We start from the raw sequence: 16284 nt of genomic DNA, 5'->3' as shown, positions 1-16284 counted from the left end.
GTCACTGCAGGGAGCTCGGCCCATATGCTGAAACTACATGCAGCATATGGGCCGAGCTCTCTGCAGTGACAGGCAACGGGGGCACATTGTAAAGAAGTAACAGATATCACCCTGCCCCCCAGAGATTTGTAAACTAATACGGGCCTCAGGCAGCATAATATATAATATAGTCATAGTCAGAGTCGGCCGGGCCAGGCACTGCTGCAGGGAGTGCAGCCGGCAGTGACACGGCGGCACGAACGAACGGTACTTGTTCTGAGTCTGAGTGACTTACTTCAGGCCAGCCAGCCAGGGACACAGCCGGTGCTTCAGAATCTTCTCCTCAGCTCAGGCACTCTGGCGACGGCGAAGTTCGAGCCGATTCTCCCGCCCCCTTGCGCCACTGGCCAATCAGCAGCTGCCTCAACAGAGTTACCTTGTGCTGATTGGCCAGCGGCTCGAGCGCTACAGGCTGGCTTGATCCCGATTCCGCGTCAGCAGACTGTCAGGATCAGGTCAGGAGGAGGTCAGGTCAGGATCAGGTCAAACGGGGGGGGGGGGACTTGGCGGCGATTGCGGAAGATGAATTGGGGCTGGAGAAAAGCAGCCGCATAGCCGGCTGCAGTTCATGAGTGGGCGGGGCCAAATAGTGTGGGCGGGGCCTTCTCTGCGCTACGGGCCCCCCAGTGCCGCGGGCCCCATAGCAGTGGCGTGGTCTGCCTCTATGGGCGGTACGCCACTGGGTGGGGACGTGAATCCCAGAAGGAAATGAGACTCAGATTTCTACACATTTTCATAAGCATTAATGTCATTTACTTTTAAAGGGGTTGTTCGGGTTCAGAGCAACCTGACTTGAGCATTGGAGCAGTTCATGCTCCGATGCTCTCCTTTGTCCTGCACTAATCGCGGAGGGCAATGGTATTTTCTGGCGTTCCAGTGATGAACCGGTCTCTCCATTGGGCTGCCAGGAGGAGGCTTCCGCCCATTAGTGAGACCGGTGACATCACCGGCCTGTAAAACAGCTAGGGCAGCGCTAAAGCCCGTCCATCAGAGTCAGTGACATCACCGAACACATTACTGGGCAGAAGCCTCCACCCGGCAGTGTGTTATTGTAAATAAAAGAGCCCTTGCCCTGCGCGATCCAGCACAGGACAAGGAAGAGCATCGGAGCATGAAATGCTCCGATGGTGACATCAGGGGGGCTGCCTGGGTGAAATTATGGGTATGTCCGGGTTCAGCTCTGAACCCGGACAACCCCTTTAAGAATTTGTCTAAACCATTTTTAAAACTATCCACTGTTCCAGCTGTGACCATGTCCTGAGGTAGTCTAGTCTACAGATCCACATTTCTTTTTTTTACTGTTATTTCTTAGTACTTTTCTACAATAATAGCGCATCATGCAAAAAAAAAAAAATGTTTTTTTTTGTGCGACCTTTCAAGAGCCATAACTTTATATACCGTATTTTTCTGTTAATGTAGCTGTATGAGGGCTTGTTTTTTTGCAGGGCAATATTTTATTTTGACATCATTTGGGATACATATAAATTAATGACTGACTTTTATTAATGTTGGAATGGTGGAAGTGGGAATAAAAAGCAGTTCCGCTGCATATGTATGCATGTTTTTTTCAACTTTTTTCAACATTAAATATATTTTTTTTATTCCTTTTTTCACTCAATAAACTTTTAAGCATTTAGTAAAGGCAGACCTGTGGGCTTTTGTTAGGCCCTGGCTGCCATGGCTTTCTTTTGGCACTCTGTGATAACATTTGCAGGTTCAGGGGACCATAGGGACAAAGGGAGCACTCTTCCCTCTGGCTAACTGCCTAGGTGCCTTGGTCACTATTAATTGCAGCATCTTTGGGGTTAAAAGAACAGGACAGGAAATATGTCAGATCCTGGCCATTATAGTGGGAGCTCAACTGTTTTGCTGACACAGTTCCTCTGCCCACACAATGTCATGTAGGCTTAATGCAAGCTTATCCATTATGTGCATTTATGTTATGGTGGTTTGGCCATAAATATTAGATTGATGAATGTCCAACTCTCAGCATGAACACTGATCAGCTCCGTAAACAATGAGGAGGCTGCTGAGAGAAGTGATCCTTTCCCTTCAAACTGTTGATCAATAGGGGTGCCGAGATTCAGGCCCCCACTGTTTTAATTTTGATGGTCTATTCTAAGGATAGTTAATCAAAATTCTATAATATCTTCATAGGTAGCATTTTTTTAAAGAAGTTGTATGCTATAGTAATACTGTACAAACATTAAAGTAACTCACAGGTTTTCCCTCAGGTCCCGGGACTCCACTTTCACCGACAGGTCCTTTGTTACCCTGTAGGATCACATGATTAAGATAATGCATTTTATTATTTCTTAAGAATCTGGGTCCCATACAACTGTCTATGGGACTGACGGAGATAATGCAACACTTGGCTGTTTCTCTGCGTTTTTAAATGCAAATTACTCCTTTTTCCAAAAAGAAAAAAAAGATGTAAGTAGATGTAATGTATCTATCCTATAAGTCAATGCTCAACTTTTTAACTGGCCTTGAGACGTAACTTAGTATTTTAACTAAGCCAGTTCCACATCTGCAGGCAGATCGTGATGATTGCCCCTCATCAGTGCATAGCAGAGAGAACTGGCTTAACTGGGTGAAAGGCCTTTGTCAGGATCCATGACCTACTATTTTATCTTGTGGAGAGTGCCTAGCAGACAGGAGGCAAGGATTATCTGGGGGAAAAAAAGGTATGCAAACTAGCTCTTTCCAAAAAGAAAAGAAAGGTGAGCCTCTAATGCCACAAGAGGTAAAGTAGTTATCCTATAAGTCAGTCTTAAAAGTTCTGTACATCGCAATGTTTCTAATTTTACAATTTTAGTATTTACAGCCATTGTATCACTTGTTAAGTGTTCTTGCATGGCATCTCACATAAATACAGTTGCAAGAAAAAGTATGTGAACCCTTTGGAATGATATAGATTTCTGCACAAATTGGTCATAAAATGTGATCTGATATTCAGCTAAGTCACAACAATAGACAATCACAGTCTGCTTAAACTAATAACACACAAAGAATTAAATGTTACCATGTTTTTATTGAACACACCATGTAAACATTCACAGTGCAGGTGTAAAAAGTATGTGAACCCCTAGACTAATGACATCTCCAAGAGCTTATTGGAGTGAGGTGTCAGCCAACTGGAGTCCAATCAATGAGATGAGATTGGAGGTGTTGGTTACAGCTGCCCTGCCCTATAAAAAACACACACCAGTTCTGGGTTTGCTTTTCATAAGAAGCATTGCCTGATGTGAATGATGCCTCGCACAAAAGAGCTCTCAGAAGACCTACTATTAAGAATTGTTGACTTGCATAAAGCTGGAAAGGGTTATAAAAGCATCTCCAAAAGCCTTGCTGTTCATCAATCCACGGTAAGACAAATTTTCTATAAATGGAGAAAGTTCAGCACTGCTGCTACTCTCCCTAGGAGTGGCCGTCCTGTAAAGATGACTGCAAGAGCACAGCACAGACTGCTCAATGAGGTGAAGAAGAATCCTAGAGTGTCAGCTAAAGACTTACAAAGTCTCTGGCATATGCTAACATCCCTGTTAGCGAATCAACAATACGTAAAACACTAAACAAGAATGGATTTCATGGGAGGATACCACAGAGGAAGCCACTGCTGTCCTAAAAAAACATTGCTGCACGTTTACAGTTTGAACAAGAGCACCTGGATGTTCCACAGAAGTATTGGCAAAATATTCTGTGGACAGATGAAACCAAAGTTGAGTTTTTTGGAAGAAACACACAACACTATGTGTGGAGTAAAAGAGGCACAGCACACCAACATCAAAACCTCATCCCCACTGTGAAGTATGGTGGTGGGGGCATCATGGTTTGGGGCTGCTTTGCTGCGTCAGGGCCTGGACGGATTGTTATCATCGAAGGAAAAATTAATTCCCAAGTTTATCAAGACATTTTGCAAGAGAACTTAAGGCCATCTGTCCACCAGCTAAAGCTCAACAGAATATGGGTGTTGCAACAGGACAACGACCCAAAGCATATTAGTAAATCAACAAAATGGCTTAAAACAGAAGAAAATACGCCTTCTGGAGTGGCCCAGTCAGAGTCCTGACCTTAACCCGATTGAGATGCTGTGGCATGACCTCAAGAAAGCGATTCACACCAGACATCCCAAGAATATTGCTGAACTGAAACAGTTCTGTGAAGAGGAATGGTCAACAATGACTCCTGACCGTTGTACGCGTCTGATCTGCAACTACAGGATACGTTTGGTTGAAGTTATTGCTGCCAAAGGAGGTTTAACCAGTTATTAAATCCAAGGGTTCACATACTTTTTCCACCGGCACTGTGAATGTTTACATGGTGTGTTCAATAAAAACATGGTAACATTTAATTCTTTGTGTCTTATTAGTTTAAGCAGTCTGTGATTGTCTATTGTTGTGACTTAGATGAAGATCAGATCATATTTTATGACCAATTTGTGCAGCAAGCCATATCATTCCAAAGGGTTCACATACTTTTTCTTGCAACTGTATTCTTATTATTATATCCAAATTTACCACCCTAACTCCTCCCAAAGTTTCTACACTACATAGACAGTAATATACCAAAAGATGCTGATTGTTCCCGATTGGTGTGCTATTACTTTGTGGAACATTTCGCCGAATGGTTTACGAAATTTCAGCGTTTTTGTGGCAAAATTGGTCCAATAGGAATGAATGGCGGAATGTTTAAAACTAGAGTGAGAGCTGACAAAAGCTAGAGTGTGAGCTGAAAAATCAGGAAATGATTTCTAAACTGCAACCACTCCCTCATTTTCAAGCCCACCTACTCAAAACGTTCAGCTATCTCTGCTGCCACTAGTCCTGATAGTTTTCACAATATGACCATTTGTTTGCAACTCACGCTGCCCATTGACATTCATTGAAACTCCACTCTAGCCACCTTAAATTTGAAGGGTAATTTCTAAACTGCGACTGTGCCTTAATTTTTAATATTTCAGAGACATACTATGCATCAAATGTAGGTCTGGGTCTTGTGATCCTCACAATATAAAGCTCTTTGCTGTAGGATTTATCATTTTTAAACTACAACCGTTTGAAGATGGCAACCGCCAGTGAAGTGCCACTCCACCCAGTTACTCCCCCCACTCCAGTTGTAGACTACTGGTGGAGGCAAGAACACTTCACACAATTTCCCCAGAAATTGTAGCTTTTATATTTACTGTTGTTTTTTATAACAACAGTAAATATAATATAATAATATAATAAAACAAGAGGTATTAAGGAGGAGCAGGCATTCATAATGCAACTCCACCTAGGTTGGCACATGTGAATCCCTCCTAATCCACGGAGCATTAGGGAATTAGGTGCCAAATAACCCAGGGACCAGTTATTCAAGTGTGCTGAACTTTTAAATGAAATTAAATGGGGCACAAAACAAACAGACATTTAAGTAGAGGGGGAAAAAACTATGGACACCAGAGACTGGGACATCAAAGTTGTTTTTCTTATGGTTGTATTTATCATATCCACAGTTGCAAAAAAATTCTGCTGCAAGAGTGGAAGGCATCCAGCAAGTTTCCTACATTTCTCAAGCGTGCAACACGCTATTGGTCATGACATGCCATGACTAAATGTGTGTTGCACGCTTGAAACATGTAGGCAGTTTGGATTTTAAATGTTGTATGTGTTCCAAATGAAGTTGCTGGATGCCTGCCACTTTTGCACTTGGCTTTGTATGTGGGAGACAACCCTGTTTGTGCAGAAAGAAGATTTAAAATAATAATAAGTAATAAATAAAAGTTTTGTCACAGTAAGACCCATTTGTATTGGGTCAGGGAAACGCGCATGTGATGGACCCATTTCCCCAGACCAAACAGTGCTGCCCTGACTGAACTCACTGTATAATAAAGATCTACAATCCTGTGAATTCCTGCCTGAATGTGGCTTTTCTGTACAGTACTCACAGCATTATGTCAGTACAGTACACTGGACCCACGGTCCGACAGGGATACACAGCAGCATAGATCATTATGATGCTGTGACTTTGGTAAGAGAAACAGATTTTGGTCAGGTAAATGCGGCCGGCACATGAAGCGCATTGTTCCGATTGAGTGCACTAGTGTGAAACTGGCCAAAGGAGGACTAGGTGAGCTGATCCACACATTGCTTAGCCAACAAAGTCTACTAAGATAACTAAAGTACACAAGCATGGTCCTGCCATTTAGGGTCCATTCACATGTCCGTTGTTTCTTTCCTGATCTGTTCCGTTTTTTGCGGAACAGATCTGGACCAGATCTGTACCCATTCATTTTCAATGGGTCCTGAAAAAAATCTGACATTGTGCTGTCCGATTTTTTTCAGGACCCATTGAAAATGAATGGGTCCAGATCTGTTCCGCAAAAAACGGAACAGATCAGGAAAGAAACAACGGACGTGTGAATGGACCCTTACAGTATATAGTTGGATAGTCTCAGTGTCTTTCTACAAATGGGAAATTTAGAAACTATTGGGTACAATAAGCCCCTGCGCTATCGACATAACTTCAGCGGATCGATCGCCGCTTCTAAATGTAAGATAGATTCCTTGCTGTCTTACACGTAGACCATTTTCTACACCTCACGCTCACTTTTTTAGACCTGGCGTGATTCCCTCATTGTTTGTGATGGGGAATCCCCTATAAACACGATAAAAAAAATAGGTAATCAATATCAGATCGGTGGTGGTTAGACACCTGGCACCGCCACCAATCGTCTGTTTGCTGCAGGTGCCAAAACTATCACAGAGAATGTAGCAAATAGCTACAGTAACCATAAAAGACCACTACACAGAGATATTAACTTCCAGCTCATTCTGTGTTAGTTCTGGCACCAGAGGCTGCTGCAAACAGCTGATCAGTGGGGTCCAGATGTTTGACCATCACAATGTGGCATTGATGACTTCCTTAAGGATAACCCTGAAAACCCCATCAGTATTAAGCAGCTTACTATTACTTTCAGATGTCATAGAGTTTGCAGCAACACATCCATCAACAATGAGAGAAAAGATTTACCTCTGATCCTGGTATTCCTGGAGTCCCAGGCTGACCTTCTGGACACTGACAAGCAGATGTGGGCACCCTGTCAAGTGGACACTATGGAGAGTGAAAGCGAAGTCATTAATATGTATTTATATAGTTAAACAGGTTTTCAAGACTAGAAGACTGATGGTTTATCCTTAGAATAGACCAAATACCATATCAGTGGGAGTCTGACTTTTGCCACCCACATTATCAGCAGATTGAAGGAAGCACAGCAATAAAGCAAGTGCTGTGTCCCCTTCATTGTCACTGTACATTTTGTAGCGCCTGTGCCTGGTACTGCAATCTAGTCCTATTTATTTGAGTGGTGTTGAGTGTAACCTCCCCACCAATATATTATTGACGGCCCATATTAAGGATAGACCATTACTATAAAGTCTCAGAAAACTTCTTTAAGTATGTATGGGTGTATAAAATAGATTTAATTTCAAGTAAAAAAAAAAAAAACTAAAACATTATGCCAGTGTTTCTAGATTCATGTATTTATCTAAACTGTATATGATATATTCACAAAATGTTCATGTACTTACCCTAGGATCATCCTGGTAATAAAGAGAAAATAAAGAAAGTTATTATTAATCTACATATTTCTGAGGGCCAAGATGAATCCACATTAGAATGATATCTAAATATCGTCTTAACAAAGTCCCAAATCTCCGAGAAACATATTTACTGTAGTTTTTTTTATTTTTATTGACATTAGCAAACTCTTACCACAGAGTAAATTTCGCAGGCCGTCTCTCTTTCACTTTGCTGTGGATCACAGTACAACCGCAATTTCTGAATCTCCATCTAAACATAGAGCAGATTTTTGATGAATAGGTTTCCTTTAGTTCCTTCTGGGTTATTTTCTGACTTCCATATTTTTTTGATCAATCACTCTTACATACATTAGGATTTTTTGTCTTTTTTACTTTCAAATACTGGGTCAAACTTAAAAGGACCTCATTATATGTCAGTGGTCCATCTTGCATCTTTAGAACCCATTTGAATACTGATCTGGCTTAGCTATCTTTACAATAGAAGCCATAATGCTAATGTGAACAGAGCCTTAAAGGGGTTATTCCGAGAGTATAAAATTCCCCCCACATGCCTGGGCCCCCCACAGTAAATATAAATACCCCGCTCCCAGTGGTGCTGCTGGTGCCCTCACCGCCGCTGCTGCTTCTTCCTGTGCGCGGGTGAAAACATCCGATGTCAGGGGGAGCAGCCAATGGCAGGCGGGGACAGGGACAAGCCTCCATAGCACCGTGGGTGACGCTAGGGAGGCTCGACCCCATCCCCGCCTGCTATTGACTGCTCCCCCCGACACCGGATGTTTTCATACGTGCACGGGAAGAAGCATAAGCGGTGGTGCAGGGACCAGGCGTGGCGCGGGGAGCGGGGTAAGTATAATCATTGTGGGGGGCCCGGGCATGTGGGGGGAATTTTATACTCTTGGATAACCCCTTTAATGCCCCCTTACACAGGCCAATTATTGGGAAAAACAATCATACAAATTAAGCTTGTTCCCAATAAATACCCTGCGTAAAGGTGTGACCAATCACCCGATAAACAAGGAAAGGCTCGTTCATCAAATGAAGGCGTCACTGATGTAGCCCCCAAAATCATTGTATCAGCAGCAGATTGTCCCTTGTAAATAGGGATCTGCTGCTCAGAAATAGTGGATCTAAATGGAGCTGAGTAATTGTAGTAGCAAATCTTCATCCCCATACAGAGGTGATGATTGCTGCATGTAAATGCCGCTTTCATTTCTGCTGACGATCAGGCATTTATTGAGAATGAATGGTGTGTATCCAGTAATTATCAGTAAAGGGGCCTTTAGCACAAATCCATTTGTTCATCTCCACTAATTTATGCTTGTGAAGGAGGTCCCCACAGCTCTAGACACCCCCTCTGCTGGCAGATTAACATAGCTGGACATCTTGCACGGCCTTGAACATCCCGCGGATGTACCGTGACTCCATGTATCAGCGTATGCACATATGATATGCCTACAAATCCACGTCAATGAATTTGCATGCATCGCTAAATGAACTTTAGAGGTGCGGGCACAATCGCTGATTCTTTTTTAGTAGGCATATCATCTACGCATGCGCTGATACTCTCAGCAACGGCACATGCACGAGATTATTGTGGTCTCGCGAGATGTGCGGTTGTGTTAATCTGCTGGCACAGTGGGAAATCGTCTGTAGAGGGACATAATCCATGATTTGGATAACAGATATAGGAAGAAGCACACAAGCATACATATATCCCCAAATGTCTTTACATTTAGGTTAAAATAATTGAAATGTTTTACTGAGCTCAGTGCTTGTCAATAAAGGCATTGTCCAAGTTATGTTTTTGTTCTTTGCATGTTTCTAACTGAGCAAATGTAAGGGGTTTTCAATTCACTTAATCTACAGTGGCCCCGTTCTCCTAGTTAGCTGAGGTCACATGACCTGTGATGTCCGCTTCTTCCCTGCTCTGATGTGTTCTGTGCACAAGCCTGAGGGAGCAGGAGGAGCAGGTCTGCCTCTGTGCTGGTTGGAGTGATAAGCTATGCCCCCTGGACTGCCGAACTGCTGGTTAAGCCATCTGCCTCGTGTCTACCTTCCCACCGAATTCTTCAGCAAAGTTTAACCCCTTCTACTATCAGCAGCTTAGACCCAGGGTTGGATGCTTTGCCTCAGGTACTCAGTAGCTGCAGGGTTTCCTCTTCTTGAGGCACTGAAGAGACAAATGCTGTGCACAGGATCTTCTCTCCCTCCTCACCCTGCAGACATAGCGCTGACAAAGACTGGAGGAGTTCTCTCCTCTGTACTCTTCTACACAAGAACAGGTAGGGGAAGATCCTGTGTGTATCAGCATTGTACTGTACAGCTGGGACTTGTAATCCCACACATACAACATCAGTATCTCAGCAGTCAGACTGCAGACAGGGCAGCATATGCACTCCCTTTGCAGAGCAGGCGGAGGGGAAAGGCAGACCTTGTTTACACCCACAAATATTTATGAGGGAAAACCTCAGAAATTGTTGTTACATGCCTCCACAGCTCTGCAACTGCATGTCAACAAAGGGCCAGAACAGAACTAGTGAAATGAGTAAATATAATTTTTTTGCCTCAAACTTGCTTATCTTATGTATATATTGCTGACCATCAGATGTACAGGGCTTTATTGTTTTGTTTTTACATAACTCATACAACCCCTTTAAATTTGTCCAACCTGGAAATACTTTTGTGTTGAATCTTGAAACAGATCTTTCTCTAGACCTTTCTTTTCCAGAGATAATCAACCAGTCACTTTCAAAGTCCTTCAGGTAGTCATGTATTAACAGTGGGTGCACATTTTGCTATGGGGCCCTATGGTTTTGGTATATGCCCCTATCTAATAAATCAGTGCATGTTGACCAATTGTACATAATTATAATCTCTATAATTAGTAAAACAGTCATATACTATAATAAGCAAAGTAATATACTGTCCACATATAAAGCCATACTTACAGTGACTGATTCATCTGTCTTCGCTTTCTTTACAACCTGAGTTTTGCCATTAATAAAAATTGGTCCAATTTCCTCTAGGACTCTGTTTTCAATGATTGAATCATCTAGAAATAAGACTGCACTGTTACTTCTCACTAGTATCTTCAGCTGATGCCACCGCTCATCAAATAGTTCCTAAAGAAGAACATAATGTAAATGAAATGAATTGAGAGGCTATTGACACCTTTGTAACTGATTTTCCTCCATTTCATCTTTGCAATTAGTCTTGCATAAACCATTTCTACTGTTTTGTGTCTACTGCACCATTGATACATGAAATTTTGATTTTACTTAAATTGTTAAGGTTATAAATACATTTGCAGTCATTTTGTTTTTTCAAAATTATTATTGCAGTGCACCTATTATAGGTTAAAAGTAATTTTCATAATAGTTTTTTTTATGAAAAATAAGTTTGATCCAGTTGTGTTCTAAAGCAGGTTGTTTTCACACATACTGCAGGCTGGTCTGTCCCCTGTACAGAGGAATCCATCAGAGAAGCTGAGCCATTGATATTTATATAGCTACGAATATTCAAGCCAGTTATGGACATTAATGGCAATGGTAATGTGATCCATTAGTCTTTGTGACTTATGCTGACAAAAAAACTTAAGAGCATTTTGTGGGCATTTATTATTTTCCTAATAGGTTTTCAGTCAATAATAAAATGGCTGCCGTCCTATTAGTACACACAAAACCTGTCCTAATCACACAGCAGGATGAGTTACTTCACAACACTGAGCTAAAGAGCTGCCTCATGCTCCTCTCCTACTTGTCAGCAGTGATCCTGAATACAGCTGATTAGTGATGAGTGGCAGGGGCAATATTCGAATTCGCAATATTTCACAAATATTTGGGCAAATATTCCCCATATATTCGCAAATCCGAGAATTCGCAATTATTTTCTTGATTGCAAAGGTCGGCAATGTAATATGCGCGTATTGCACGCACAATACAGGTGTGGGTCACTGTTGCTACATTTTTCACGCTGCTAGAAGTTTCCTGAGACTGGAGAAAATGGTTGGCATGGCAGAACATAACAATAGCTTTATATGCAGATAGAGTGCTCCAATATATTCACGATTGCGCAAATCAGCAATTAATGATGCGCATATTTTGGCGAAATACTGATTACTGATTGGTGCACTAAGTATTGTTGTGAACTTGTGACATCACAGCACCATGTCTGTAGCATGTATGTATGGACAGCAGAGAAACAGTAATTCCTATCACACTACCTAACACCCTGCACTGGAATATCAGCTACACTATATCACTATATAACCTACACTATCTCCCCCTAACTATCTGTATTATATATACTGTATAAGCTAACTAACTAACTAACTAACTAACTAACTATCTAATGTAATGACACAGTAAAGCACAGAGCACAGCAACGACACTGCTCTCTCTCTCAGAACTCCATAAAACTACAGAAAATGGCTGCTGGGGAGGTTCTTATATAGTAAGGGGCAGGCAACTTTCCTATTGGTTGCTAGGGATGTTGCTAAGCTCAGACAAAGACATTGCAGCCTTCTCATTGGCCCACAAGCAAGAAGGGAGGTTATTGATGAAAAAAAATCTACAATATTCGTGAATACGAATATATAGCACTATATTCAAAATCTTTGCGAATTCTCGAAGTGCCGATATTCGCGATTAAAATTCGCAATTCAAATATTTGCGCTCAACACTACAGCTGATAAGATCTTTAGCTAAATCTCTGTTGGATTGGAGTTCATGAGGAGACATGAAGTACACAGAGGACAGACAGGACAGACTGTGGTAATGGAGACTGCATACAAGTGCTGCTGCTCATTAGCCATAGCCTTACCTCCTCTCTGTGCTTTATGTCTCCTCATGAACTCCCTTTCTACATCTTAGCAGTGTTTTAAAGAGACTTGTCCTCCTGTGTGATTAGGACAGGTTCTGTGTGTACTAATAGGACGATGGCCATTTTATTTCCCCTAATGATTGCTCCCCAGACAAAACGAGCCATTATAACTAGTGAAAGGTATTTGGGAAGACTTTTATAATAAAGTAATATTGAAGTATTTTTATTTTATGAATTCCTGGAGAACCCCTTGAAGCTACATATACATTTTTAGTCAGCATTAGTCAGTCAGTTTATAATGGCCCATCCTTGTCACAAACACATATTGATCAAATTATCACCGCCTACACCTACGTAATCTTTATAGTTAGTATTAAAATACCCACCGTTGTCACAAAGACATGTGAATAAAATTACTATCGTCATCAATGCCCTCAAAAGCTATATAATTATATATATATGCAATGATGTAAAAAGGTTTCCCATGACAAGGCTTGTTCCTGATTTGAGGTCAGTAATTGCCTTTTACCTTTAATTTTATCTTTATCACTTGATAATTTTCATTCATCCCTGTGACAGTAAGGATCACTGAACTGTCTGTGCCATCCAGAGTCACAGCTGCCTGGACCTCTCCAGCTTTGGACAAAATTCTCCACAGGTCAATAACTTGTGTTTCCGGAGCTTTTAAACGTATGGTTGCCACAAATACATAGGAGGGAGGAAGGCCTTCTGGAAATATGTCTCTGTAAGACAAATAATGGTATATAAAGACTAAATAACACTCCTAGAAATAAAATATTTGAGTATACATCTAAGTATTGTGGCAATTAAATGTCAACACCTTTACTTATATAATTAACCGTCTACTTATTTCATGGTTGCAAGCTGGATGTTAATTTGGGCTGAAAATTTAGAATTTAAACAATTCAATTCAGTGTCATACAGGGGGCTCCTCAGATTAAAACTATCCTGAGTGTAGAGCTATTTCTTCTATCCACAAAATGATGGTGGTCTATGGATGACACTATTATGGGGATCTGTGGGTGACACTCTTATGGGGGATCTGTGGCTGATGCATTGTTATGGGGGATCTGTGGATGACACTGTTATGGGGATCTGTGAATGACACACTGTTATGGGGGATCTGTGGATGATGCATTGTTATGGGGATGTATGGATGACACACATATGGCATCTTATGCTGGTCCCCTCATGGTCCTATGTGTCACAGTATTGCGTTATTAATGTGTCCCCTCATGTCTCTGTGTGAATAGTGACTCCATTACACCAGACCCCTCTCACAGCAGTCTTTACATGTAAAGTCTATTTATTTAATGCTCAATCAGTGGCTCTGCTTTGTTAAACTACCGTAATCGTCTGTAGCAGTACTCACTATCAAAGCAGCAGTCAGGCCGGCAGTGTAACGTCACTCACTCGGTCATGCTCCTCCCACTTCATTAATGAAGCTGGCGGAGCAGGAGCGTGACCGAGTGAGTGACGTTACGCTCCCGCTGACCGCTGCTTTGATAGTGAGTACTGCTACAGACGATTACGGTAGTTTAACAAAGCAGAGCCACTGGTTGAGCATTAAATAAATAGACTTTAGATGTAAAGACTGCTGTGAGCAGGGCCTGGTGTAATGGAGTACAGTGACTGCATCGGGCCCAGCCGCGAGTGCTACAGCAGTTGCTGGCCTCCAGCCACTCCTCCCACCCGCGTGATAGAGGTTTACTGTAACTGATACATCGCAGGCCACACTGTGCAGCATAGCGGCCGGCGATGTAACAACCATGTAAAAATTGCACCATTCGCTTTATAAGACACACTGCCATTCCCCCCCACACACACACACACACATACACACACACACACATACACACACACACACACACACACACACACACTATTATAAAGCGAAAAATATGGTATCTCCTAGTCTAAATGTTTCTAAATATTTCACATTATCTGGAAGAACAATTTTCCACTTAACATGTGGGTGAATAGAATTAGGGAAGTGATAGTTGGCCGCCTACAAAGCATTGCCCAAACTCATAATATGAACAGCTATTTTTTACCTATTATGCCATACAATTTAGGTCCGTATATTTCTTGCAACTCGTCCAATGTATATCATCGGAAAAATGGAAAAACTGTATTTATATAGATGCTTGATCTGTACAGAATTTAAAGGAATTCTTAGAGCATTTATCTATTTTTTAGTTAATATATATAATGTGATAACTGATATAGTTTATAATATTTTTCTTGATACATATTGAAACATTTGTAGTATGATTTTTTACCTTGTATTTTCAGTCACATCAACATCAGGAGTAAGAAGATAGGCTTTTTCTGAAGTCAGTGATCCTACTATCTTTTGACCTTTTTTAGGAATTTTCATGCCCACAAGCAGCTCAAAACCCTTTTCATCCCGTGATGCTACAGGTATTCGAGTAGGACACACGGATTCTGTGGGAAACATACTTTTTAAAAGTGCTATAAGTAATTCCTGGATCAACATAATACTCTTGTTCCATTACAATAATACTATTAAACAGCATTATACTATTGGTTAAGTGATATCAAAGCTTTGAACTATACTATTATTAGTTTACAATTAACGCTAAATCATCAATCAATATCTGTAATTTCAAGCTTTATTAGTTACTGATATTATCATCGCTTTCCATGTTCTAAATTTTTGAGGCATTTTTTAGTTATATTTGGGCCATTTATATTGTGCACCATGTTATAACACAGAATATGATCTTATAGTATAGAGTCTAGGTGTAGATTTAAAGGGGTTATCAACCCCTATAATGCCCCCCAAAATGCCAGGGCCCCTCACACAGGTTATACTTACCTCACTCCCAGACACCCATGTTGCTTCTGATGCCGACACGGCTGCCGCTGCATCTCCCCGTCACATGGGTTTTGACATGAATGTTGAGACCATTGCTGATCGCTAAAACAAGGAGAAACACAGAGCGCTGGGTCTGCTCAATGCTGAAGATGGACTTATTAGAAAGTCTATGAGTCCGTCTCCAGTCTGTACCCTACAATGAGGAGAGCCAGCACCGTGTGAGCTCTTCTTTCTTCTCATTTTACCAATCGGCAACGAATTCAGCATTTGGTCCTTCACCAATCAATAGAACACTTTAACCATCATATTAAGGGAACCGCAGGAAATTACCCTACCATTTACACACACCTAACTGTATTCTATAAATGGTAAAGGAGTATGCAGAGAGTCTGCAAGATAATGGGGGACATTTATTAAGCATGTTGCACCAGAATTATGGTGTAAAATGCGCCCAAAAAAATGGCGTTTTAATTTGCACTAAATATATCAACTGTTTTCTCCACAATTTTCCCCATAAAGAATGCATCATGCCAGAAATAAGCTAGAAAATTTCAAAGTGGGCGGGGGCTCTCAAATTGGCGCATATTAAGCCTCATTTATCATCTTCTTATTAGCAGAAATGGCTGAAATTGTTGCAGACAATTAAGCCAGCTTATGTCGTGGTGTTATGCGTAAAAAGTTGCATTTATGGTATAAAGATGCGACTTTTTCTCAAAAAGTTGCATTTATGAAAAGAAAAACCAACTCGTTGTGGGAACAAGTAAGTATTAAAACAGGATGATATACGGTAAATGAGCCAAACCACAGGGTTTTGTCAGTAAAGTGACATTTAACAGAAACGTCCCGAGTCTGAGACAAAAGTCGCAATTTACCAGTGGAAAAGTTACAAATATGCTTCAAAGGTCACAATATGTTTCAAAAGTCGCAAGTGCGCTCTGGGGGCCCCAATGGAGACAGCAAGTGATGATAACGTCTGTA

General features: G+C 41.4%; 1 protein-coding gene across 1 annotated transcript in view; it reads right to left on the bottom strand.

Annotated features, from left to right (window-relative positions):
- The window catches only part of LOC122939434 (collagen alpha-1(XXI) chain-like), a 99704-nt gene that overhangs the window by 70253 nt on the left and 13167 nt on the right, over positions 1–16284 (bottom strand). Inside the window, exons 4-9 of the mRNA XM_044295501.1 lie at positions 14747–14912; positions 12973–13186; positions 10571–10744; positions 7795–7872; positions 7611–7622; positions 7054–7134 (exon numbers count right to left, since the gene is read on the bottom strand). Of these exons, the coding sequence (XP_044151436.1) occupies positions 7054–7134; positions 7611–7622; positions 7795–7872; positions 10571–10744; positions 12973–13186; positions 14747–14912 (725 nt within the window). The remainder of the gene's footprint in view (positions 1–7053; positions 7135–7610; positions 7623–7794; positions 7873–10570; positions 10745–12972; positions 13187–14746; positions 14913–16284) is intronic.

The sequence above is a fragment of the Bufo gargarizans genome, chromosome 5, assembly GCF_014858855.1.
Source record: "Bufo gargarizans isolate SCDJY-AF-19 chromosome 5, ASM1485885v1, whole genome shotgun sequence".
In the NCBI taxonomy this organism is placed as follows: domain Eukaryota; kingdom Metazoa; phylum Chordata; class Amphibia; order Anura; family Bufonidae; genus Bufo; species Bufo gargarizans.
Note: the sequence above shows the minus strand (reverse complement) of the source record. Positions and strands in the feature narration are given on the sequence as shown.